This window comes from Pleurodeles waltl, chromosome 11 (assembly GCF_031143425.1).
Source record: "Pleurodeles waltl isolate 20211129_DDA chromosome 11, aPleWal1.hap1.20221129, whole genome shotgun sequence".
Classification (NCBI taxonomy): domain Eukaryota; kingdom Metazoa; phylum Chordata; class Amphibia; order Caudata; family Salamandridae; genus Pleurodeles; species Pleurodeles waltl.
Window position 1 is genome coordinate 40,578,911 of NC_090450.1, and position 27,277 is coordinate 40,606,187.

At 48.6% G+C, this 27,277-nt stretch overlaps 1 protein-coding gene and 1 long non-coding RNA gene across 4 annotated transcripts in view; one reads left to right on the top strand and one right to left on the bottom strand.

The window, feature by feature from the left end:
* LOC138265365 (uncharacterized) overlaps window positions 1-27,277 on the top strand; it is a 110,151-nt gene that overhangs the window by 13,914 nt on the left and 68,960 nt on the right. The gene's annotated exons all lie outside the window — the stretch shown is intronic.
* Window positions 23,519-27,277, bottom strand: part of LOC138265363 (dehydrogenase/reductase SDR family member 4-like) — a 129,709-nt gene continuing 125,950 nt past the window's right edge. For all 3 annotated transcript variants that reach the window (XM_069213009.1, XM_069213007.1, XM_069213008.1), the window contains one exon: window positions 23,519-23,822. In XM_069213009.1, the coding sequence (XP_069069110.1) occupies window positions 23,708-23,822 (115 nt within the window). In that variant the 3' untranslated portion in view covers window positions 23,519-23,707. The remainder of the gene's footprint in view (window positions 23,823-27,277) is intronic.

Sequence of the window (27,277 nt, forward strand, 5' to 3'; positions counted from 1 at the left end):
GTGAATGTAAAAGGCTTAAATACTATGACTACCCACATTTCCGGAATTGGCCAATTTGCATGGTAAAATCTTAATCTTTCCTTGTGCCTTAGGGGCATTAGGGAGCCTTTTGTTTCACTGGTGAAAGCACAGTCACACAAGTTGGGCACTACCATTATTAGAAAAAGTGCAGGAATGCTGGGTGGTCGGACATTTGTGAATCTTCGCAAACTCCATTAGTGAGATCTGCTTTCACTTTCATTTTGCTGTGTAACGTCAGTGTGCACAACGTGCAGTGGAAAACAGCAAAAAAATAAATCAAACTTGGGACTCATGGGAAGCATTTGCCTCACCAACTGACTATGATTTTGAAAAAGAAAACAATTCTGGTGTTTTTTCAGAAACATATTTTTTTCCAGCACTGTGGATGAACCGTTTAAGTCTGCCGTGCTGTGAAGGGAATGTGGTGGATGTTAACAGTCCCTCTGTCCTAAAGCAGTTAAAACCCACCAATTTCATGCAGCCCTATGTCCTGTCCAACAAGGAATGATGTTAAGCTGTGGCGATGTGATGGCCACATTGCATTAACTTATTTGTTCAATGTTTGTAGGGGACTTCTTCAGTTCTAGGAGGCTCCCAGCATGGTAGGCTTCTGGTACTGGGAAGCAGCGAAAAGCACAGTGGTCAAAGAAAGGTGGCAGGCGCTGCTAATAGCCTTGCAAATCCAAGAGAAACCCTCAGTTGCCATATATGGTCTATAGAGAAAATGGCTAGAGAGAGAATAAAAAATATTGAGAAGTACAAAGAAGATAGAAGAGAAAAAAGAGAGAAGAAATTCTAGAAAAAAGATGCGATTAAAAGAAAGGGGAGTAACTAGAAAAAGCGAGGGAGAGCAGGAGTGACAGGAAGGAGAGGATAGATGCAACAGCAAACAGAAAGGAATATCGCGGAAAAGGTTGAGAGAGGCAGTGGGGCAGAGATTGAGAGTGAGCAGAGAAAGTAAGCAAGAGCCTAAGGGAGTGGAATGATAGCTAGCTATAAGTAGTCAAATGGTGACTGACAATTTTTAAGTGTAATTTATAGCTTATCATGTTTTGGCCGATACACTTGGCCCAATGTAATTTCAAAGCACAATTTTGCTCTTTTATTTTCTAAAAAGGGTTTTAGTGTAAGATCCTCAAATCACCTTGCATAGTGGCCATTAAAATTCTACTAAGGTCTAGCAATTCTTACATGGTCCACATTGCTTTTTACAAAGTGCATAACAATGCCACTTCCTTGTTATTTGTTACGATATGCTCTTTGTGAGAAGTGGTGACACCTTGTCGTTTAATGCATAACAGCCATATCTACATTTGCCGGTATAGTTGCTGAAAAGTACAACCAACTTGCTGAGAAAGTAGAGCCCTATTAAGGAAAAGATTTGGCTTTCTAGTGTACATTAAATTATGACTGTTTAAACTGTGTCATAACATACATATTGACGCTTATCACAACCCAGCTGTGGTCCTGTGGGCAGAACCAACCCATCCAATGCATTTCTCTGCAGCTTGGCTTCAGCATAGTCACAGTGCAACACATCCCAATGGCAGACCTCATAGCCCACATTCTCCTCTGAACCATTGGTTCACGACACATCCTCAACGCAGGCCTTCACATTGCAAGCCTTTTGTTGATGTCATCCTTGATGACCATGCAGAACTTCACATCGTAGCCATGCAGCTCCTCGGAACCAGTTATGTGTTACACATACTCAATGCAGGATCTTGCAAAGCTCTGAAACCAGGATTTAAGAAACTTTGTTCAGTGGGCCTAATTTGGTCCCTGCATCTACTCATGTTGCATCATAGCCCGCCTTAACTTGTGACTTTGTACTGATCCAGTGAGACCAGATACAACAATTGGCGAGTTGTGCTTTTAGGCACTATTTTTATTTCAAATTTTAAAATTACATGTCTTGTTGTACTGAATCGATTATTGTCATCTTGGACTCAAATAATTTATTACATTTACTCTATTCTTCCAAGTTGATGTGGGATTTTTCTTGGTTTGTGTTTTCACTGTAGTACTGTTTGAAGTGCTACATAAATACTTTACATATTGCCACTGAAATAAGCCTGACTGCTCTGTGCTAAACTACCTGAAGGTTGAGCAAAAGTTAATTTGGGGTTTGCTTTTGTCTCAATCTGACAGATTGTGGGGTGCTGCTTGAGTAGGGTTTCATTCCCCTTAAAGTAATTATCCCAATTTCCAACATGTACCATTTAATAAGCCATGTTCACATACACCAATCAGCTGATACTGTGAGATTAGAAAGAAATACTTCCCTGGATTGAGTAAAATTGGGATTACCAAGATCTGAAGCAATATCTGAAAGAGGTTATTTTAAAAAAGCTAGAGGTTGATGGGGTGTGGGGGGTGGACCTAAATTCCAATCTCTGTAAGTTATAAGTAACAGGTCTTCTGGACAACTGTGCTGTCAAAATCCAGATCTAAAAATTTATACTGGAATAAAAGGTGACTTTATATTGAGCGCTCAAAATTAAACAAATTTACCACAGAAGTTTTCCATCACAGTGGATGCGGGAATTTAAGGGCAAGGCAAAGAGTGATATTGTAGAAGGGAAATTTTCAGCAAAAGGTGAACTGCAGACTTAGTGGGATCACTTTCACCGAAAATGTCACTGTCAACTGGCCCTTAAGGGCAGCCCAGTCATCTGAATTCTTAAAACTCCACTCTGTAGCAGGAATTTGTTTTCAGACCATTCTCAGCGATGTGCATACATTAAGTACTGGATTATAAAAGTGTTCTTCACCACAGTGTTGCTGTGGTCACCAATGGAGTTTGATGCAGACAGTATCTCATAATCTGTGTTGAAGACAAGTGCTAGACTATTGCCTTCTCACCAGACACAGCGGCAGAGAAAAGACACTGAAGACATCACACCTGAATAAGGTAGAGAACAAGGAAATAGAGAACACAGTCATGTACAGATTTTTTTTTTTTCCAGGGCTGTTTAGAATGGATGTTCTATGTAACCACACTAAGCCCAGCCTTAGAAAGTAGCCCTTTCAGGTGAGTGGAGACAGAGGTAGTATAAAGACCTACCACGTGGATAAGCAAGCCGTTCAGCAACATTAATTTTTACAACTCCATCATTGATGCTTCAGGTCGCATGCGATCCACTCATCTATTTACTTTTGATGTTTATCCCCATTATCAGTTCCCTTGGTGCCACATCCGTGTCCTCCAGTGAGTTCATTCTTAGTTTGTACTTGGTAATATTGTCTCCCAACTTGAATACTTCTTCCTTACTGGTATAGTCATATCCTTTCATCCCACTTTGGCTCTTGCGTGGAATTTCAAGTAGGCTAAGGGATTTTAAATACCGCTGCATGCTGCACAAGGTAAATTATCATTTAAACTCTGTGATACACTATCTGTATATCATGTTTGTGCTCTCCACACGAATTCTGGTTTCCCAACCAAGGTGGAGAAGTTGGCAATACTTGAGAATTCACCAAACATGTTGAGCCACTACTTTCCTGCCCAGATTTCCCACCAGCAAACCAACAGAAGAGTGCCCCTCTCTCTCCCTCTCTGTCTCTCTGTCTCTCTCTCTCTCATGCTCTCTCTCTCTCTTTCTGTCTCCCTCCCTCTCTCTCTTTTTTCTCTCTTTCACCCTCACCCTCTTTTCCCCTTACACATGGATCCTTTCCACCAGCTGTGAGATACTTATAAGAGTGTGCGGGGACCACTAGAGGGAGGATGAGTGATTGGCATCAATATCCACAGCAAATCATACACTCAGGCAATAAGAAGTTGAGGGGGGGGGGTCATCAGTGTCTCTGACCACCCGCTTACGAATGGTGGCTCCCATGAGGGATAGTATGGAGACACACCTCATAGCTGTTTGATGGGCAAGTCCAAACATTGAGTGACACAGGCAACCAGCCAGTGAATGAAGGAGGTGTGACCAATTGCTCTATTTTCAGTATGTTGCTTCGGTGGCACAAAGTGATCTTCCACTTGCTCTGGACCATGAGTGATCAAATGCATTTTTTAATAGGATTTTAAAAGGAAAGTGAGTGAGGAGCAAGGATTGCAGTATTTTACCTTCTTCCACTCAGAACTAGAAGCAGCCCTAACAGCATGTGGTAAATGCATCACTGACCATTTAGTACACTGCAGCCGATCCCATTCTTCTTGAGTGGGACATCCACCTGCAGGAATCTGAGCTGTGCGAATCTGAAATTTGTCCTGAGAGAGTTCAGGAAACTTCTGTCCCGAGTTCCTCCTACTTTGTTTGTGAAGCTTACATTTAGCATATCCCTAGATGGCAGTGGGCCACCTCCCTGATGCCCCTCCCTCACATTGAGCCCTTGAGGCTTCATATGAAGGTATTCAGGGACGATGACCATCGGAGCCAGACCTTGCCCACAGTGCCTGGTGAGAAGAGTTAGGAGTACCCATCTCACATGTGCTGGAAACACAACTTTCAGTCTCAGTTATTGAAAGAGAAAAAGGTATAACAGAGAACCTAGTTCTTTATTTGTTGTTTAGGTAACTCATTTCAATACAAGGTCAATACAACCAAAATGTCCCCTTTAAACCAAGCTGATATACCAAAAAAACATTTCACAAAATATGAATTCCACTTTGAAATAGCGATACAACCGATGACGTTTTTTTATATTAAATGTTTTAATTAATATGATATGAACGTATAGATACACTAAGATAGAGAGAAATCATCTTTATTCACATTTATATTGACTTTAGTTAATTTAGGCCAAAATGGCTAATGTTGGTTGCCATCTTTGCTTTGTGACACATGGATGTTTTATTTCTAGGCAAGCTGTATTCTAATTGTCGATTATATGTTCTTTTTTCTTCTTTCCCATGTGAAGACCTGTTTTCTTTTCTTTGTGATCATCCTGGAATATCTTAATGAATAGCACATTCAAGGGACACATACAGGGTGCAGACTAGTCCATATACCTTATTTAGTAGCACACAGTGTAGATTTGAAGGGGGAAGATGAAAGTTTGTATTGTGGGAAATCTTGAGAACATATTGAGGACATAATTGTATCATCTCACTTTAACCTGATTGGACAGTCTTCTTGAGAAATGCATGAAGCTGTGTAAAATGTTAGAAATTGTGGCCCATATTTATACTTTTTGGCGCAAAACTGCGCTAACGCAGTTTTGCGTCAAAAAAATTAGCGCCGGCTAACGCCATTCTGAAGCGCCATGCGGGCGCCGTATTTAATCAATGACGTTAGCCAGCGTTAGCCGCCGGCGCTGCCTGGTGTGCGTTGAAAAAAACGACGTACACCAGGCAGCGCCGGCGTAGGGGGATATGGAGCTTGGGCGTGAAAAAATGGGGCAAGTCAGACTGAGACAAATTTTTCACCTCAACCCGATTTGCGCCATTTTTTTCGACTCCCAACCCCCATAGAAATGACTCCTGTCTTAGCAAAGACAGGAGACATACCCCCTTGCCCAATGGCCATGCCCAGGGGACTTCTGTCCCCTGGGCATGGTCATTGGGCATAGTGGCATGTAGGGGGGCACAAATCAGGCCCCCCTATGCCACAATTTTTTTTTTAAAAAAACACTTACCTGAACTTACCTTAATGTCCCTGGGATGGGTCCCTCCAGCCTTGGGTGTCCTCCTTGGGTGGGCAAGGGTGACAGGGGGTGTCCCTGGGGGCATGGGAGGGCACCTCTGGGCTCCTTCCGAGCCCACAGGTCCCTTAACGCCTGCCTTTTACAGGCGCTAAAAAACGGCGCAAAAGCGGCCGTACGTCATTTTTTTGGACCCGCCCACTCCCGGCCGTGAATTTTGCCCGGGAGTGTAAATACGGCGCACATGCCTTGGAGTCAATTTTTTTGACGGGAACGCTTACCTTGCATATAATTAACGCAAAGTAGGTGTCCACGCTAAAAAATGACGCTAACTCCATGGACTTTGGCGCTAGACGCGTCTAACGCCAAAGTATAAATATGGAGTTAGTTTTGCGTAAAAAAAAACCACGCAATTCCGGCGCAAACGGAGTATAAATATGCCCCTGTGTTTCTTTATTTCAAATGAGCAGTGTATAGCAGAATAGAGCACAGCAGAGTAGGAGATTAAGGGAAAGATTTAAGAGCCCCTTGTGCCTCCTTGTGCCACATTAGCATCATTTATTTTTACGCTAATGTGGCCCAATGAGGCCAAAATCGCTGCACCAAATTTACAAAGTGGCACAATGCATGCATTTTGCCACTTTGTAACCCTTTGCTCTACATTAACCCTGCGCCAGGCATAATGTTTTCAGAGGAGACATTCCCCTCGTTAGGGGGTTAAAAAAATGGTGCAAGGAAATCTAAGAGATTGCTTTACGCCATTTTTTCAACACTTTTAAAGTTTTAAAAGGAGGTACACTAACGGTTACAATGGGCCTCAATGGGCTTTGCAGAATTAGTGTAAACATTTTTTATGCTAATACTGCAAAGCTCTGAACTAGCATCAAAAATTCTGCTGCTAGTTCCCTAACTACCACCATGGTGCACCGTATATTATTACGGCGCACACATGGTGGCATTAGGGGGGCGCTAAGGGGCACAAGAAAAGTGTTGCTGCACTAGGTGCAGCGCCACTTACCATAAATCTTCCACTTAGAGTTCTCTCTCAGAGAGAAAAGACTGACTTTTCCTTTGCAATTTCCTTTTGAGGCAACCCTATGCTGGTTCGTTGTCTGCTTCTTAAGATTTGATCCTATTTGGTCACCTATTATTTAAAGCATATGCATTCTGATTATACTAATCTGATTTTTGCCTTATGTAAACATTTAACATTTAATAAACCTTTATGGTTTGATATTTGAATATGGTCTGTCCTTTTAGTAGAGCCGAATATGCATCACATATTATTGAATGTATTAATTTGTTGACCAGACTCATGTGTGGAGCATCAAAATGCTTAGGTTATTACCACCACTCCCGGTCTACTGAAAGAAGCTCTTCCTAGCTAGCTTATGAAGTGCAGGATTTTTAAATTCAAGCCTGGGAAGAATAATAAAGAGGCAGGGGGCCTCAATCAACATCTTAAAAGGTGCCCATGTTTACAGCCAAATATGATGCGCTCTAAAAGTAATTTGCAGTAGTGGGTTCTGCTATGAAATTTCCATGGCTTATAGACTTTACACTCTAATTGAGCAATGAATGATAGATATGGGGCCAGATGTACCAAGCCATTTTTCATTTCTTAACACTCCGAATCACTATTTTGGGATTTTAGGTATTGCAAAATGGATTTTTTAGATGTACAAAGCCCTTTAGGGAATCGCAAATTGTGATTTCTACCCTGTAGAAATCGCAATTTGTGATCCTCTTAATAAGAATTCATAAATAGGGGTTACTTATTTGCGATTCCTATTTAGATGTACAGAACATTTCCTAAATGTGAATTGGGCATTTAGGAACTGCAATTACCATCAACTTCAAGACAATGGTAACCAAATGCAGTTTAAAAAAAGCACCCCAAAATGCTTTTTTAAAAGAGCAATAGAGCACACACATGCCTCTTGGGCATATGTGTGGCTTACATATGCACCTCTATTTTTGGGGTGTATTCCGGGGGGCCTTTTGCCCATAGCCTTCCTTGGTTTTTTAATTTCCCAAATAGCGATTTCCTATAAGATAATCGCTATATGGGAAATGCAAAACCGGCCATTGTCACAAATGACATGGGATTTCTTATTGGCGATTTCCTAATAGTGATTCCTACTTCGATGAATCACTATTAAGAAATCGGTATCTTGGTACATAGCATTTTGCATTTCCTAAATAGCTATTTTTATGAAGTCGCTATTTAGAAAATGCTAAATTGCATTATGTACATCTGGCCCTAAGTCAAGAGCCTGTGCCAGGGTCAATCAATCAATCCGGATAGATAGAGCGCTGCTAATCACCTGTGAGGGAGTCCAGGCACTGAGCGCATTGTTGCTATGGGGTCTCAGTTGACAGCCCGATCTTGACTCCTTTCCTGAATTCCAGAGGAGAGGGTGAGGTCCGTAGTTAAAGAAGGAGGTTGTTCCAGGATTTCTCCATGAGGTAGACAGAACATCCTCCACTGTAGGTTTGGTGGATGCAGGAGTTGTGAGTGAGGGAAAGGGAAGCAGAGAGCAGGTGTCTTGAGGGTTGGTGGAAGTTCAGGCAGTAGTTGATATATGCAGGCCCCTTATTGTGAAGGACTTTGTAGGTGTGGATCAGTATCTTAAATTGGCATATCTTCTGAATGGGGAGCTATTGGCGCTTCTTGAGGTGGAAGGTGGTGTGGTTCCATTTGGGGAGGTCGAGGGTGAGTCTGGCTGCTGAATTATGTATGGTCTTCAGCAGGTGCATGGTGATTCCTACGTAGAGTGCGTTGCCGTAATCTAGCTGGCTGGAGATTTAGGCATGAGTGATGGTTCATCTGCTGTTGGCGAGGAGCCATTTGAAGATTTTAAGGAGCATGGGAACAGTGAGGAAGCAGGTGCATGAAACTGCGATGATCTGGATTTTCATGGTAAGCTTGCTGTCAAGGATGATGCCAAGGTTGCAAGCGTGGTCTGTCAGAGTAGGTGAGGGTTCTAGTTCAGAAGGTCACCAGGAGTTGTTCCATGGGGAGGTGTCATTCCTAAAGATAAGCACTTCTGTTTAGTATGTGTTGAGTTTTAGGCAGTTGTTTTTCATCCTTTCGGAGATGCCCATCATACAACTGCAGAAGTCAGCCTTCATAGTAAAGGGGTCTTCTGATAGTGAGCTGGGTATCACCTGAGTGGAATATGATGTCCATTCCATGGGTTCTGATGACGTTCGCTAAGGGGGTCATGTAGATGCTGAACAGTATAGGGCTGAGGAATAGACTTGAGGGACGGCGTTGATGATGCTTTTGGAATCTGAGGTAAAAGGTGGAAGGCAGATTTTCTGGATTCTTCGGGTGAGGACGGAGGAAATCCATTTGACAGCGTGTCCTTGGATTCCAATGAGATGAAGCCTCTTGATAAGGGTGTGGTGGAATACGATGTGAAAAGCTTCTGTCGAGGAGGACCAGGGCCACCATTTCTCACCCGTCAAGGAGGGTTCAGATGTCAGTGGCAGTGATCAATGTGGTTTCAGTGCTTCGTTTGGTACAGAATCAGGATTGTGAGGAGTCCAGAAGATTGTCGATCTCCAGGTGATCTGTGAGTTGGCGGTTGATGACCTTTTTGAGGACTTTGGCAAGTAAGGGGAGCAAAGAGATGGGATAGTAGTTCTTGAGTTCACTGGGGTCGACGGATGGTATCTTGAGAAGGGGTTTGAATTCTGCATGTTTCGATCCTTTGGAGAAGGTGGGGGTGGTTATGGATGAGTTGAAAATGGTGGTGAGCTTGTTGCTGAGGGAGAAAATGTGGTGGGGACAGCAGTCTGCTGGTGCTCCTGAATAGAGGGAGTTCATGATTGCTATGGTGTTTTGTGAGGTGAGCTGGTCTCACGAGGTGAGCAGGTGATCAGAAGTAGCATCAGGGTTTTCATCCATGGGGGTGAGGGGGCTGAGGGTGTCGGCTGCAATGGGTTGCAGTTCGAAGATTTTGTAGATGGTGAAGATCTTGTTGTGGAAGAAGTCCACCAAGGTGTTGAGTGTTCCTGAGAAGGGGTCATGATGTTTTCTGTGGCTGAGGGTTTGGAGAACTCTCTGATGATGTAAAAAGAGTTATTTGCTGTAGTTAGAGTTTGCTTTGATATTGTTGGCTAGGGAACTCATTTTGCCTCTTTTGTTAGTTGGGATATTGGTTGAGGGATTACTTAAAGGTGGCTCAGTCTGTGGGCTTCTTGCTGGTGTGCCATTTCCTTTCTAGTGGCTTGTAGTTGTGTTTCAAGCTTCTCAATTCTGTGGTGTTCCAATTGACCTGCTTGGTTGGTCTCTTGAGTTTGGTGGGCTTGACAGAGGTGACTCAATTTGTGCAAGTGGTGATCCAGACAGAGAAGTTCTTGACAGCCTGTTCTAGTTTGGGTTTGGTGTTATGGCCGGAGGCATTGAGAATGTTAGTCCACTGACTCTCTGATACTTTTCTCCAGCTGGAATGTGGGGTGCTGGGCACCTTGGTGGCGGTGCAGGGGGATCCTGTGGTGGTGAAGTGAAAGATGGTGTGATCTGTCCAGGTGAGCTTAGTGACATGGCTGTACTTGACTCTGCCACTCCCCGTGACTATGTGCTGCCATGGTGCAAGGGTGCCTGCTTTGCAGGCGGGACTGTATTTGTGCTGGAAGGGACACCTGCCTACACAAAAACAATCCTTTGAGGCTACAGCACATGTAGAAAGAGGAAAAAACAAGGAGAAATAAAATGTTTTCTTCTCATTGCATCTCCTCTGGGAAGGTGAGGCATTTTGACCAGGTCTACCACTTTTGGTAAATCTGGAAATGCACCAAGGTCCACGGGTAGATGCGTAAGAACACCTTTACTCCACCAATGGAATGCCTCCCTAAGGCAGAGTAATGCAAGCAGCAACTTGCACTCTTGCACTGCCTTGTGTTGTTCCAAATTTACAAAGCAATGCAGGGACACGCAAGATGGCCTTGCATGGCTTGTAAATCTCCCCTTAGGTGTTGCAGAACTCTGTGTCACCCTGCATGGTGCAAGGGAGATGCAAACCTTTGTTAAATATACCCCTCTGTCTTCGCTTGCTGACTTACCAGTGTAGCTGGCCTTGTGAAAGGTCAATCACAGGCCTTGTTATTTAATTGAACTTGAGCCTTATTGTTCAAACAGGTATTCAGGTGTGCACCCTCTCCGAATCTTGAAATAGGTTTTATTATCTGCAGTGCTAGAATCGGATTAGCTTTTAGATGTAGCAGAATGAGGATACGATTGTTTAAAATATACAGCAGTAATCACGTTGGAGTGGTTCCTGTCAATCATACTTTTAGTAAATGTTGCTGCTGCCATTTTATTTGTCTTCATTGTGGTTACAATTCATATTGTGTGCCCTAGACTAGGATTTTCATTTTAAAATACATGTTTAAAATATTTTCCTCATTTTCAAGGTTTTTTAACAGTGTTATTCTCTAATGAAAGAGAGTTTGGTTTTATATTAACTGTCCTTGCAATGTCTCATGGGATTGATCATTACCTGAAGCACACCTTGCTCAACTATTGCTCAGTGTATTTTGCTGTGGTTGGAGTACAACTGGTAATCGAACTTGAGTTTGCTTACAGCAAAGTTTTCATTCTGCCTAATGATATGCTCACAGAGTGACACTTTGTAGAAGGTCTGGCAGGCATGGAGACATTAATACACATTTGAGTTAAATAATTCATTGGAGAATCGTTTCCAAGAATGGGTGAAAGGCAAGGCTCCCAGTAAAAGATGGTAGTGACTTGCAAATCTGGCTATCTCAGAGTGCTTATTTTGTTTGTTGTTTATGTCTCTCTCAAGTGCTGGGAAGTTACAAGGAGAGTGCAGGGGCACAATCAGGGATGGGATGTGGAAACACCACACGGGGAAAAATTAAGAAAACACACTTGCTTCCATGGAATGCTGAAAGCAAAAGAAAAAAGTGTTTCCCTCGACATAGACAGTGGAAGAATACAAGCCATCCAATGAAAAGGAAATTAAAGAAGCCTTGCTACCGTAGAGGAGCAAACCAGTGCCCTCTCGAGGATTTTAGGGTCCTGGGCAAAATATATTCAAATGTATTATCCATTTTCCAATAATTCACGTTGTGATAATAAACAATATTGATTTGCCTGTTAAACCTCCAGAACCAGGGTCATCCAAGAATAGCCGAAATCTCAAGCTGCTTAGGCCCATATTTATACTCTTTTAGTGCCGCATTTGCCTCGTTTTTTGACGCAAAAGTGGCGCAAACTTACAAAATACAATTGTATGCCGACTGTCAAGTTAGGTAAGAAAACCTTTTTAAATTTCACTTTTTTATGTTGCTATCTGGGACTTCTGGCTACCTCTTAACTTTACCGGGGGTTTTCTTGGAAGGCAGGAGTCCTGGGCAATTGCCCATTTGGCTCATGCCTAAAATTGGCCATGGAACAAACACAAGAATAGGAAGGAAAGCCATAAAATAAGAAGTAATCAAGTTAGATTGACGAGAAGAATTAGAAGAGTTAAGCAGTGGCCTGACCCAAATCACACTATAAGTACTAGTTTTGCCCACAATAGGTCTTCAACATCAGACAGATGAAAACTGTCTGTAGGTGAGACTTAAAAAGGGAACTACTCTGAAAAGAAACAGATTTATTTCAAGAAATAATTAGGAAAAGTACATGCATTGATTGGACACTTCAATGCAATCCATTGCATGAACAGGCATATTTTTATTAATATGTTCCAAATGTGCATAGTTTTGCCCTTTTCCAGGACAGTATCTATTTTATGATTTTCATATTCTTGTGCACTTTTTTCTTTCAGTGCTGGCAGTAAAATATTAATATTTTTATTGTTTCATCACCAAAAACCTGAAGCTCTTCTTCAGCATCTGAGGTCTGTATCAAGGACCAATTTACAGTTTGGTGGGCAGGGTACACTGTCAGAGGTGCAACGGAGTGCCCCGTCCAACAATCTTCGGTCTGTCCGCTTCGAGAAAGAGATGGGCAGTCCTTAAGTATCTTGTCAACAGAGCCCCAATTTGCTCCATCAATGAAATATTTCCTCTGATAAGCCAATGGAGGAAGGACATTATACCATCTGTCCTATTTATGGTTCACAATGTAATTCTTTCTTGTCCATCACCGCCAGAGCAAACCTGGTGATGAGGGACAGAAAAAAATCATCAATTGGCATGTTGTCTTCTCTAGAAGTAGCAATCAGAACAGGGTTCCACCTGGTACAGCTGAAAGTGCTGCTCCAAATGACATACTAAACAATAAGTAGGTGACACTGCCTGGGGAACACACAGACAAATGCCTGAGAGGCTACAAACAGTTAGGAATGCTACTACATGTACTGTGGGGCTGTCAGAGGCTCAGGTACTACTGTGATGGGGTAAGCAGCTGCATCTCAGAGATCACAGGGAAGAAAAACTGTGGGTCTAGTGCTAGTAACCCTAGAGATATAGGGAGAGTAGACAATCACCAAGTACACTCTGTTGTTGTGCTACATGGGCCTCATAGTGGCTAGAAGGGACATAGGTGGTCATTCTGACCTCGGCGGTAAAAGGCGCCTACCGCCGGTCAGAAATCCTCCATAATTCCGCCGCGGTCGCGGTAACCCGCCACGGTCATTCTGACCCGCAGCAGCCAAACCTCCGAAAATCCGACAGCCACAACAGACCGCCAGACCAGCGGTCGGCGGAAAAGTGGAGGTGACCAAACCTCCACCGTCACGCCAACAGAAATACGCCCATGCCATTACGACCCACGAATCCACGCGGCGTTCTTTCAAACGCGGTTTTCCATTGGCGGTACACACCGCCGCGGTCAGAATACACACAAACGAACAAAACTCAGCCACATTGGACGATTTGAATTCCACACACCTGATACACATACACACACCACTCCCACACACACAATACAATATAAAACACACACCCACATCACCCACAAACCCCTACGACAAAAAATTCAGAAAGAAGCACTGAGAGACACATCAACGATCACAGAATACCATCACACAGAGGCACACTACACCATCACCCACACAATATCCACACACAAAACAACACACACCACCACACTCAACACACTTAACTACACATACTCCACCCCACACATCATACACACCACTCCATGGCACCCCAAAGACACCCCCGCTTCTCAGACGAAGAACTCAGGGTCATGGTGGAGGAAATCGTTCGGGTAGAGCCCCAGCTCTTCGGCACACAGGTCCAATACACCAGCATTGCCCGGAGGACGGAGCTATGGCAGAGGATTGTCGACAGGGTCAACGCTGTGGGACAGCACCCCAGAAATCGGGAAGACATCAGGAAGCGATGGAACGACCTACGGGGGAAGGTGCGTTCCATGGTATCCAGGCACAACATCGCCGTGCAGAAGACTGGCGGAGGACCCCCACCTCAACCCCCACAATTTACAACATGGGAGGAGGAAGTCTTGAACATCCTGCATCCTGACGGCCTCGCAGGAGTCGGCGGAGGAATGGACACTGGTAAGTTGAAGCTTCACTACTGCTTCCCCCCCACCTGCATGCCAAATCATACCCCAACCCTCACCCCCATCCTCGAACCCCACCCTCACCCCCACCCCCATCCTCACCCCCACCCTCACCCTCACCCTCACCCCATCACCATCCTCACCCCCACCACCATCCTCACCCCCACCACCATCCTCACCCCCACCCCCAGCACACCTATTCCCTGCCAATGTCTCACCATCACAACCCACACATCCCAAAACCTAGGCCTGCATGCGTCCACTAAGCATGGACACCCATCACCAAAGCATGCCCAATGCATATACACATCCCCCCCACAAGCCACCCTCACCAAAGCCCCCACACACGAATGCCAGCACTTGGGGACACGGGAACCCACAGATACACCCATATGCCACACATTGAAACTATAACCATACCTCTATACCCCTGCAGGACCCGACCGTCAACACACCGCCACGGAGGGCCCAGAATTCTCCACACCCCCCACCCAAGAGGCCGTCAGCGATGACAGCAGCTCTGTCGACCTGGACACCGATGACCAGCCCGGACCATCGGGGACCTCTGGACAGTCGGTTCCCCTCACACAGGCACAGGCCACTACAGACCCAAACCCCTCTGGGAACACCAGCACAGCTCCCACCCAGCGGGCCCATGCCTCTGTCTCCAGGGCGCATCAATCTGCGGTGTGACTACCACTACAGGGCACCCAGGATAACCCACCACCCCAACAACAACAGGGACCTGGGGGCAGTGGTAGTGGGCACACCGGCCAGGGGGCAGAGGCCCAGGGAAACAGGGCAACTCGGAGGGCAGCTGTGCGACAGGGGGGGGACGGGCCCAGGGAACCCACTCTCCACGAGGCCCTCACCACCATCATGGGAGCATACAACCGCTCCCAGGAGACGATGGCGACGGTACTGGCCCGGTTCCAGGAGATCCAGGTACTGCAGGAGGAACACTATCAGGGGTACAGGGAGGACATCAGAGCCCTCACCTCCACCCTAGTTACCATGGTAGGGCTGCTGCAGGACCTCATCAACACCAGGACGGACACTCAACAACAACAAAGGGCCCCTGCCACTAGCCTGGACCAAGAACAGCCAACCACCTCCGCCGGCGCTAGTGGACAGGAGGCCCCCGCACAACAGCAGCCCACCAGACCCCCACCTCCTGCAGGAGAAGAACCACCCCGCAAGAGGGCCCTGAGATCTCGCAAGAAGACAGAGTAGGATGTCAAGACCCCCGCCAGCAAAGGATACCACCTGATGTCATCCCACTGTCCCACATTGTCACCCTGTCCATCCTTGAACTGCCCATGCTCCATCTCTCCACAGGCCTCTGGACAATGCACCTGTGTGACTGTTACTCTGGACTCTGCCATGGACATTCCTTCACCATAGCCCCCACCCACTTGAAACCACCCATCCCATTTTGAGCACTGAAATAAACACCTATTTTGCACAAAACTATCTGGAGTCTGGCTGTGATTTCAAAATATTGTAATTGACATGACAGTGCAAATATGTCCTTGTACATAGTGAAGTCAACAAACAGCTGCCACAAAGCTGTAGTCCATGGGGAAACGAAGCACAGGACTCGTAGTGGGGACCCCAGATCTGAAATAGGGAGGGAAAAGCCACAACTCAGTCATCATACACTGGGGCAAATAGACAGGCAGCAGAGATGCAGGAGAGTAGTTTACATTTACTAAATTATGTTTGAATTGTTACCTGTGTCCTATTGGAAGTACTGTTCAATGATTCTGTCCCTGTTGTCTGTTTCAGCCCCGTCGTCTTCCTCCTCGTCACTCTCCACAGGTTCCACAGCTGCCACAACACCACCGTCTCGACCATCCTCCTGCAGGAAAGGCACCTGCGGCGCAAAGCCAGGTTGTGAAGCATGCAGCAGGCCACGATGATGTGACACACCTTCTTAGGTGAGTACATTAGGGATCCCCCTGTCATATGCAGGCACCGAAACCTGGCCTTTAGGAGGCCAAAGGTGTGTTCGATCACCCTCCTAGTACGCCCATGGGCCTCATTGTACCGTTCCTCTGCCCTGGTCCGGGGATTCCTTACTGGGGTCAGTAGCCACGACAGGTTGGGGTACCCAGAGTCCCCCAATAGCCATACACGGTGTCTCTCTAGCTGTTCCATCACGTAAGGGATGCTGCTATTCCTCAGGATGTAGGTGTCATGCACTGACCCTTGGAATTTGGCATTTACATGCGAGATGTACTGGTCAGCCAAACACACCACCTGGATGTTCATGGAATGGTAACTTTTTCTGTTCCTGTACACCTGCTCCCTGTCTCTTGGGGGAACCAAAGCCACATGGGTCCCATCAATGGCACCAATGACGTTGGGAATATGTCCAAGGGCGTAGAAATCACCCTTCACTGTAGCCAATTCGCCCACCTCAGGGAAAATGATGTAGCTCCTCACGTATTTCATCAGGGCAGACAACACTCTGGATAACACCTTCGAAAACATGGGCTGAGACATCCCAGAAGCAATTCCCACTGTTGTCTGAAATGACCCACTTGCCAGGAAATGGAGTACTGACAGGACCTGCACCAGAGGGTGAATCCCTGTGGGTTGGCGGATGGGGGACATCAGGTCGGGCTCCAGCTGGGCACACAGTTCATGTATAGTGGCACGGTCATGCCGGTAGGTCAGGATAATGTGGCGTTCTTCCATTGTCGACAGGACCACCAGCGGTCGGTACACGCGAGGATTCATCCGTCTCCTCGCCAAACCCAGCGGACGGTGCCTAGGAAGGACAACATGGAGCACAGAGTCAAGCAACCCACAGGTATGTACTCACAGCTTGCACAGTAAACGATTCTCTATGCAGTGAATGGCGTGTCTGAGTGGCTATGCAAGGCCTAGGCCTGTGTGACGCAGTTGAAATGGAGCCATGTGGACCCTCGAAATGGCGGCTGCCTGACCTGTGAAGTGTGACAATGGGATGTGAGGTCAATGCGCTGGCGCGGCACACTGCGGCGGTCGGCGGTCGAAGACCGCGGCGCGAAGCCGCATTGGTTAACATTGAAGCCTATGGGTTTCAGGAGCCAATGGCGAAGGGCGCCGGCGGTGGCGGTACGCACCGCCGCGGTACGCACCGCCGCGGACGTGACCGCCATTTCCTATCTACTTATCCACTTGCGACTTGAACTTTCACAGGAGAGGACCTATACTGCAAGTGTTGCTGTGACCTCGGTCTGGAAGGGACAATGGCTGCTGCGACTGGGGAAAGGGCCCCTGCCTTCACTGGAGAGGAGTTGGAGAAACTTGTGGATGGGGTCCTCCCCCAGTATGCGCTACTCTACGGTCCTCCAGACCAACAAGTGAGTTTAATTCAATATGGATTTGGGGCCACTGGCTGGCTTGGGGGCCTGGCTGGGGACCTGGCGGGGATGGGGGGCATGTTGGGGCTGGCGGGGGGCCTGGCGGGGGGCATGGCGGTGAAGGGGGGCATGTTGGGCCTGGCTGGGGGCCTGTCGGGGATGGGGGGCATGTTGGGCCTGGCGGGGGGCCTGGCGGGGATGGGGGGCATGTTGGGCCTGGCGGGGGGCCTGGCGGGGATGGGGGGCATGTTTGGCCTGGCGGGGGGCCTGGCGGGGATGGGGGGCATGTTGGGCCTGGCGGGGGGCCTGGCGGGGATGGGGGGCATGTTGGGCCTGGCGGGGGGCCTGGCGGGGGGCCTGGCGGGGATGGGGGGCATGTTGGGCCTGGCGGGGATGGGGGGCATGTTGGGCCTGGCGGGGGGCCTGGCGGGGGGCCTGGCGGCGATGGGGGGCATGTTGGGCCTGGCGGGGGGCCTGGCGGGGATGGGGGGCATGTTGGGCCTGGCGGGGGGCCTGGCGGGGATGGGGGGCGTTGGGCCACTGGCAACGAAAATGCAGACAAACTTGAACGTGGTATTTCTCCCTCCCTGTACGTGTCACATAGGTCCGCGCCCATGAGAAGATCGGGATTTGGCGTGCCATCGCCAAGGAAGTCCGGACCCTGGGGGTCCACCATCGACGGGGCACCCACTGCTGCAAGAGGTGGGAGGACATCCGCCGCGGGACCAAGAAGACCGCCGAGTCTCTGCTGGGGATGGCCTCCCAACGTAGGCGGGGTGCCTGCCGTCAACTGACCCCCCTGATGTTCCGGATCCTGGCGGTGGCCTACCCTGATTTGGATGGGCGCGTGAGGGCAGCACAGCAGACACAAGGGGGTGAGTACAAGCATTATCTACTCTGTTGTCGCGCAGTGGAGGTGTCTGGGTGGGGGAGGAGGGCTGGGGGTCCCCCTAGGCCAGGGCGATATCTGTAGGCTGGGCACCCCCGTAAGCCCCTGTGTCCCCAGCCACCACCCTCAGTAGTGTGTCAGTACAGCCATCCCTGGGCCGTGTCATCCATGGGTGCAGTTGTCAACTCTAGGCGTGTAGAGCATGTTCCACGGAATGCGTAGCGGACCCCAAGTGCGCAACTTAGTGCAGGGGGCATCTGTGTCTGTCATGTCCGCTAACTGTACTGGTGATCCATGTACTCAAAATCTCTTTATTTCTCTCTCCCCCCCCCCCCTTTTTGTTTGTCTGGCATTCATTCGGGTCAGGCTGCCCATCAGCGATCGTTCCAGGCTCTGGCCTCAGCACTGACGGCAGCCATTGTCCCTGTCTCCTGCCTCCCTCTACTAACTCCCTCCTCCCAGTCTCCTGTTCCTCTGCCTGTCCCACCCACACCATCAGACCAGCCTGCACACACCTCAACACCCAAGAGCAGCTCATCCAAACATAAGCACCACAGATCACGCAGACATTCACACAAGCAACATTCCGATGCAGACATGCCAACAGTCACTACCACCTCTGTGACCCCCACCTCCTCGTCTCCCTCCTCCCTCCCTGTGACGTCTACACTCACACCTTCATTCACCTCACCATCAGCCAGTGTTTCCATCACCAGCATACCCTCCACTCCAGTCCGCACATGTGCAGTCACCACCCCCACTGCCATTTACACGTCCCCTGTGTCCTCTCCCACTGTGTCTGTCACCCCCTCTTCCACACCACACAAACGCAGCCACCCACCCACCCAACAGCCATCCACCTCACGACAGCCTCCCGCTCCTGCACCTGCACCCAAAGACAGCAAACTTGTCTCGCCTACAACCACATCCTCTCCCTCCACTCCCATACCCACTGTACCTACCACTCTCCATTGTCCCAAGAAAATCTATCTCTCTACTGCTACCTTCTTTCCTGACCCTGAGCCCCCCCCTCCTTCTCGTCTCGGTAAAAAGAGCACCTCAGCCACCACCAGCCCTGCAGCCCCCTTGACAAGGGTGCAGGGGTATTGGAGCCCACCAGCCCGCAGGTCTGGATCTTCGCCCAGCAGCAAGGGGACAGCCAGCCCACCCCCTGGGAAGAGGAGCAGAAGGCGGAAGGGCCGCCGCCGGAGCCCGGATTCGATATCCCCCCAGGACACTAACCAGCCACCGTCAACAGCCACAGCTCCAAAGGGAGGAAAGGGCCACAGACTCCCGACTAAGGAGGGCAAGGGCAGCAAGGCGGAGAAGTCAGGCAGCAGGCCTGCTGCCCATGGAGGACCCGTCACAGCTGCCCAGGAGGAGCCCGCAACCCCCATAGCCGCTGCCCCGGGAGGAACCGGCACAGCTGCCCCGGCAGAGCCCACCACCCCCATAGCCGCTGCCCAGGGAGGACCCAGCCCAGCTGGCCAGAAGGGCCCCACCACCCACAGCCCAGGTGGGCATTGAAGGAGCACCATCCCCGCTGCCCAGGAGGGCACCACCAGGCAATGAGCAGTTGGCCATAGAATGGCCGCCGTCTCCAGCACCGCTCCGCTGGGGACCGCCGTCTCAAGAACCGCTGAACTGGGCCCTTCAAGGCAAGAACCGCTGAACTGGGCCCCGCCGTCTCCAGCACCGCTCCGCTGGGGACCGCCGTCTCAAGAACCGCTGAACTGGGCCCTTCAAGGCAAGAACCGCTGAACTGGGCCCTTCAAGGCAAGAACCGCTGAACTGGGCCCCGCCGTCTCCAGCACCGCTCCGCTGGGGACCGCCGTCTCAAGAACCGCTGAACTGGGCCCTTCAAGGCAAGAACCGCTGAACTGGGCCCCTTCGTCTCCAGCACCGTTCCACTGGGGACCGCCGTCTCAAGAACCGCTGAACTGGGCCCTTCAAGGCAAGAACCGCTGAACTGGGCCCTTCAAGGCAAGAACCGCTGAACTGGGCCCCGCCGTCTCCAGCACCGCTCCGCTGGGGACCGCCGTCTCAAGAACCGCTGAACTGGGCCCTTCAAGGCAAGAACCGCTGAACTGGGCCCCGCCGTCTCCAGCACCGCTCCGCTGGGGACCGCCGTCTCAAGAACCGCTGAACTGGGCCCTTCAAGGCAAGAACCGCTGAACTGGGCCCCGCCGTCTCCAGCACCGCTCCGCTGGGGACCGCCGTCTCAAGAACCGCTGAACTGGGCCCTTCAAGGCAAGAACCGCTGAACTGGGCCCTTCAAGGCAAGAACCGCTGAACTGGGCCCTTCAAGGCAAGAACCGCTGAACTGGGCCCCGCCGTCTCCAGCACCGCTCCGCTGGGGACCGCCGTCTCAAGAACCGCTGAACTGGGCCCTTCAAGGCAAGAACCGCTGAACTGGGCCCTGCCGTCTCCAGCACCGCTCCGCTGGGGACCGCCGTCTCAAGAACCGCTGAACTGGGCCCTTCAAGGCAAGAACCGCTGAACTGGGCCCCGCCGTCTCCAGCACCGCTCCGCTGGGGACCGCCGTCTCAAGAACCGCTGAACTGGGCCCTTCAAGGCAAGAACCGCTGAACTGGGCCCTTCCAGGCAGGAACCGCTGGCCCTTTGGCAGACGTGGCAGGGCAGGATCTGTCTCGGGCAGGGCTGCAGGATGTCCTCTGGCCAACATGCCTCCTCCAGTGGCAGTGGAGTCTGTTATGGACTGTTTGGACTGTGGCTTTGCTCTCCCCAGGATGGCCCAGTGGGCAGGCCACCCACTGTATGGACTGTTTGGACTGTGGCTTTGCTCTCCCCAGGATGGCCCAGTGGGCAGGCCACCCACTGTATGGACTGTATGGACTGTGGCTTTGCTCTCCCCAGGATGGCCCAGTGGGCAGGCCACCCACTGTATGGACTGTTTGGACTGTGGCTTTGCTCTCCCCAGGATGGCCCAGTGGGCAGGCCACCCACTGTATGGACTGTTTGGACTGTGGCTTTGCTCTCCCCAGGATGGCCCAGTGGGCAGGCCACCCACTGTATGGACTGTATGGACTGTGGCTTTGCTCTCCCCAGGATGGCCCAGTGGGCAGGCCACCCACTGTATGGACTGTTTGGACTGTGGCTTTGCTCTCCCCAGGATGGCCCAGTGGGCAGGCCACCCACTGTATGGACTGTATGGACTGTGGCTTTGCTCTCCCCAGGATGGCCCAGTGGGCAGGCCACCCACTGTATGGACTGTTTGGACTGTGGCTTTGCTCTCCCCAGGATGGCCCAGTGGGCAGGCCACCCACTGTATGGACTGTATGGACTGTGGCTTTGCTCTCCCCAGGATGGCCCAGTGGGCAGGCCACCCACTGTATGGACTGTTTGGACTGTGGCTTTGCTCTCCCCAGGATGGCCCAGTGGGCAGGCCACCCACTGTATGGACTGTTTGGACTGTGGCTTTGCTCTCCCCAGGATGGGCCAGTAGTCATGGAGTCCCCTCGTGGATCTGGCGTCGTGTACTCAAGTGGCTGAGGTGCCCCCCCTTCCCTTCCCCCTGAGGTGCCTGTCCTTTTTTCTTTCTGATGCCCCTGCAGTGTTCTCTCCGTGGAGTTCTTGTCGTGGGACTGGGCCTTGCCCCTTTGCTCAGGACCCCTGTGGTCCACGGACAGTGGTTGGACTACATTTAGTAGCTGTATATATTTTGTACATAGTTTATTTATTTATTTGGATTACTGCTGTCCATTTTTCAATATATCTGCCCGTTTGAGATCTCTTCTTTTGGTCTTTGCATTATTTCGGAAGGGGGGGGTTTGTGGGTTGTGACAGTGATCTGTGGGAATGCATTGATGTGTGTGTTGTAGTGGGTGTGGGTGGGTGGGTGTGTGCCGGTAATCTTTTCCCTCCCCTGTGTCGTAGGTGCAGTACTCACCGATGTCTTCCGCGCCGCCGGGCGTGCTCCTGGTACAGGAGCAGGTATAGGAGTGCGGGGATGACCTGCAACTCGGGTTCCATACTGCCGGAATCTCGCGTGGTGTATGTGGAGGTGAGCGTTTTCCCGTTCGTAGTCTGTTTCCGCCGTGTTTTTATCGGCGGTGCTCCCGCCCCGGAAAAGGTGGCGGATTGGTGGGTCGTGATAGGGTGGGCGGTACATTGTCTGCCGCCTGGCTGTTGGCGGGGACCGCCGCGCTGTTTGTTTGTTCCGCCGTGGCGGGCGGAGTGTTAATGCGGCGGGCTGTGTTGGCGGTTCCCGCCAGGGTCAGAATTGCATATTTTGGACCGCCGGCCTGTTGGCGGGTTGGCCGCCGCTTTATCACCGACCGCCAGGGTCAGAATGAGGGCCATAGTGTGGGACCGCAGAAATACCCCAACTGTGGAACAATAGGCGACCAACATGGACTGGTGTATGCTGGCAGAGAAATCAGTCTACAAAGTCAGAGATTGGCAGAGGAAATTTGAGAAGTATAAGGCCCGTGGCAAGAATACAGAAATGGGGACTAACTTCCCCAGGTGCGGGAGGATCGGAAAGAGACTGGGGGTGGTATAAATCCGAGGGCCTTGGAAAATGCTGTGGATGAACTTCGTAGTATTGGAGGGACCTGTGCGGGGACTAGGCATTGCTCTGTGTATTCATTGAATGGAGAAGGGTGCGAAGTGGCTCAAAGACGTGTCACATTAAGTAATGTTGTTTTTATGAAATGTAAACAATCAATAAAAAGAAGTTTATTAAAAAAAAGAAAAATCAGTAACCATCCCCACATCCTGGGAGAAAACTCAGTAGGTGTGGGGGGCATTAGTTTTTATGTTTTACAAAAACAAACTCCCACCTTGGAAGTTTGTTTTTTTGAAAAACCAAATAATGTCAATAGTTTGATGTATGGTCGTCAAAGCCGATTGCAGCCCTACACCAAATTCTTAGTACCATAACAGTGATTTCTTTGAATGTACATAGATGAACGCAGGACCAGCAGTCATCTCCAAATGTCATGGGCAGAGCACCCTTGGGATGACTGAGGTAATGACCTCTGTTAACCTAAGGGACACTATTCCATCTGTCAAACTTTAAATCAAGCTCTCAGTACTCAGTTTTAAAAATATGATCTATTTTGCCCTGGCATGGAAGGCAGGTCAAATATAAACCACAATTTACGACAAAGGCATGCGATCTCTTGCAGGTTTTTCTGTTGCCCAATTTTGATTTATTTTAGTCAGTTATTAAGTGCTCATACTTAGTGATGAAAACAATGCTGAATATTGTTCCTGGAAGTGTATAAAGAAGCCCTTTGGGATTATAGGCGGTAGTCGGGTAGACCAATATATTCCTCATACGTGCAGGGAAAGTTAGAATGATGATAGTTGTCTGTTTCATATTCTTGATCTGTACCCACCCCCAACCACTATGATTTCACCAGTGATGTAAGAGGCATCCGATGAGAGGAGAAAGGACACTATGCCGGCACATTCCTCTGGTTCTCCCAATCTAAATACAAAAAGAAAATCAGCATTAGTAACAAAATGTACAAAGCCAAACGTCTTGACTTTTGTATAGAACATGCAAACAGGGGCACAAAGCATTCTCATCCACATTGACATAGAGCATGCTTATAGACACATGCATGCCAACTTTCATGTATAATCACAGAGACACAACGACACAAAAAAGTCACCCCACCCACATATCCTCAAGCAAACATATATCAATGTGAAGTCCATGCACAGACCAACAGACATACAAGCACCCTTGCACAGGTATATAGATGCTCATGCACGCAAACCATCAAACCTATATGTAACCATGTGCAGAGATATCCAGACATTTAGGGGGTTATTCCAACTTTGGAGGAGGTGGTAATCCGTCCCAAATGTGACGGATTTACCACCAGCCGTATTACGAGTTCCATAGGATATAATGGACTCGTAATACGGCTGGTGGTATATCCGTCACTTTACCGTCACTTTTGGGACGGATTACCACTTCCTCCAAAGTTGGAATAACCCCCTTAGTCACCTACGAGAATGAGACAGAGTATGACATGAAACACAAAGATGCATGGGCTTGTCAGACAGACAGAGGGACAGATGGAGAGACTGACGTATGAGTAGATTCCGCTGCCATGGTCGCCTACAATGTACCCCTGTTGTCCAGGACATGCAGTCATGGTAGGGCTACTGTGATTGTCCATGGAATCCTTCCTTTCTCATTGGAAAAATAATCTCTTCTTCTACTGGGTTATGGAAGAATTCAGTCTGCAAGCCTATGAAAGCCTGCCCTCTCTGGAGTGAACACTTTTATTGGCACACTGCATGTCATTACAATCTTTTGATTAAGCACACACATGTCACACTGCAAGCAAATATTTGTAACTCCACGATGAATCTGTATAAACCTATATCAAATTTAAATCTGGCATATATTCCATTTACAATGAATTACATACATTTACTCCAGGAATTTGTTGTTTTCCGGCTTTGTTCCTCCATGTAGGCCAAATAGAAGAAACAAATGCTGCAACTTCCAGAATGGGTGTTTTTTAACTGAAATCCAGAGGTTAGAACCATGGTGTTTATTGAAAACCAAGAAATTTGTCAACCCTGGTTGCTGCCGCATGCTTGCACGCATTAGACATACCGTTCTTAATTTTCTTCATTAGACGTACATGTAGTGTTCAGAATTTAAACACATTATGCATTTCTTTCTTTAAAAATGTTTCATGTTAGATTGCAAGAATGTATCAAAATCGTTTCAGTGTGGCTGGTTTATTTTTCATTTCATCTGATTGCCTTTAATTTTATAGATAAATTCCAAAAGGCACTTGAAAGGTCCCTTGTTGTAAGTCAAATAAACATGCCGTTCAAATGGATGAATTGTGAGGTCTGCCAATGCAGAAAGTCTGACTTTTTTTTTTTTAAACACATTTTATTTATACGAAAACCACCAATGAAAACTCTAGGCAGTAGAAACTGTGCGGTGGCTTTGGTCTCGGCCCCACCTGGAGCCAAGGCAAATGCCGTCGCACAGAGGGGGGCCAAGCACCATCGGAATGTGCACTGTTTGCTTTGCAGGGGGGTCCCTGAACTGCCAATACTTGTTGTTATTGGTGGAGGCACTCTAGGTATTTATGTCTTGTTGCTCCTGAAGGAGGAGCTATCTGTGCAGTTTAATGCTAGGTACTGAACAGCTATTGCATACCAGAAAGAAGTCTGAGGGACAAAGGCAGTAATCTTCTAAATGTCCATAAATTCACCAGCAAGGAGCCAGTAAGAGGTCATTTGTAGTCCCAGTAGCTTGCATTAGGTATGCTTTGCCAAATCATCGTTTGTTGGATAACAGCATGACCAGTGAAAAATTAACAAAACTAAATTATCCAAGGTACATGCTTCAAGGATATCTGGATTGGCGCTTGAATGTCATCTCCTGGCTTTAAGACAGTATGAATACCATTAGGCGTTTGTGTATATAAAGAGAGCTGATCAGGTAGTCTACAGGAGCTTATTAAAGAAAGATTGGTTAATTTATGTGTGGTTATTTCATGGGCCGTTTGGATACTCTCAGTAGTTATTATGAGAGCCAGTTAGACGGTACATATGTTTACCATGAAGTGGTCGGATAGTCTGGGTGCACTGTATTCATTAAGGAGCTGATTTGATGAACAATGTTGGTTCAAATAGTGTATATTAGATGCCTTGTGTGGTTCAGATGGCCGATCAGATCCTCTTGTGTTTTCTGACCGTGAAAGGTTTTTGTAAGGGGTGAGAGTGGAGGGAAACTCTACCACGTGCCATTTGGCAGAGTTTTTGCCACACTTCATGCTCCAAGTGGAGTGCAGAGTGGCAAAACTCCACAAACTCCACCAGCAGAGCAGAGTTTACCACCCACTCCCAGAAAAAACTCCTAACGTTGTTTTTCATTGTTGTAAGGCCTACTTCTCCTATAGATTTACACTGAGGTGCCTTATTACATTGAATACGTGGTAACTCTGGATTGGAAGGAGGTAGAAATATATTTCTTGGTCTCTATTAAATTGTAATTTCAAATCCAACTTTAGTGGTGAAGTTGGATTTTAAGTTACAATTATAGAAATGCCACTATTAGAAAGTGACATTTTCATCATCCAATCAACTGTGCCTTTCTGCCTGTAGATGGGCCACATGACTTTGCTGAGGATGTGTAATACTACCAGACAGTGAGACAAAGGAGCCTAGTTGTGGGGAAGAAGAGCCATCATGACAGGGTAAGTGAGAGCAGAGTTGTAACTAGCCCCACTTACACTTTAAAGGGCTTTGCCTCCAACACACACAAAGGAGCCTGCCACCAGCCCTGCTCATGCTTTGGCCACCTAGGCAGTTTGTAATACGCTCTGAAAGAAGGAAGGAGACACATCCCCACCTAAAGGCATGCACTGGGGATAAAAGGTGGCACTCTCAGTCCCCAAATCAGAACACTCCTGGATCTGTGGAAGGTTCAGAAGAAGGACTGCTGTTTGAAGAACTACCTTGACACCTGAGGAAGGAGATTGGACTTGCTTGGCTTGATCCAAGGCTCCCCAAAGTGACTTCAAGGACCAGTTGGCTGACCTCCTGTGTGAGCTACAGGGATGCTTTTAGAAGCATCACTACAACTGCACAACTGTGACTAGACATGTCGGGACCTACTCAAGCTTTGCTGATGGCCCCTTCTTGGAATGAGTCCTAATCCTTGGGTATTGAACCCTGGGCGGCTGGCTTCAGTAAGAGCTCCTCCAAAAGGATATGGAAATCCTGAAGTTTGTGCTCCTCACGGATGTGAGAGGGCCCGTTTGCGCCAAGATTCTGCCACTCGCAATGACCACCAATGTGAGGTTGCAGCGATCCCTACTCTTCCCATCAACAGTGACCGTTCATGATGACTGACAAAACAAGAGCTGTGTTTAATGCTACGGCCAAGACAGCCTGCAA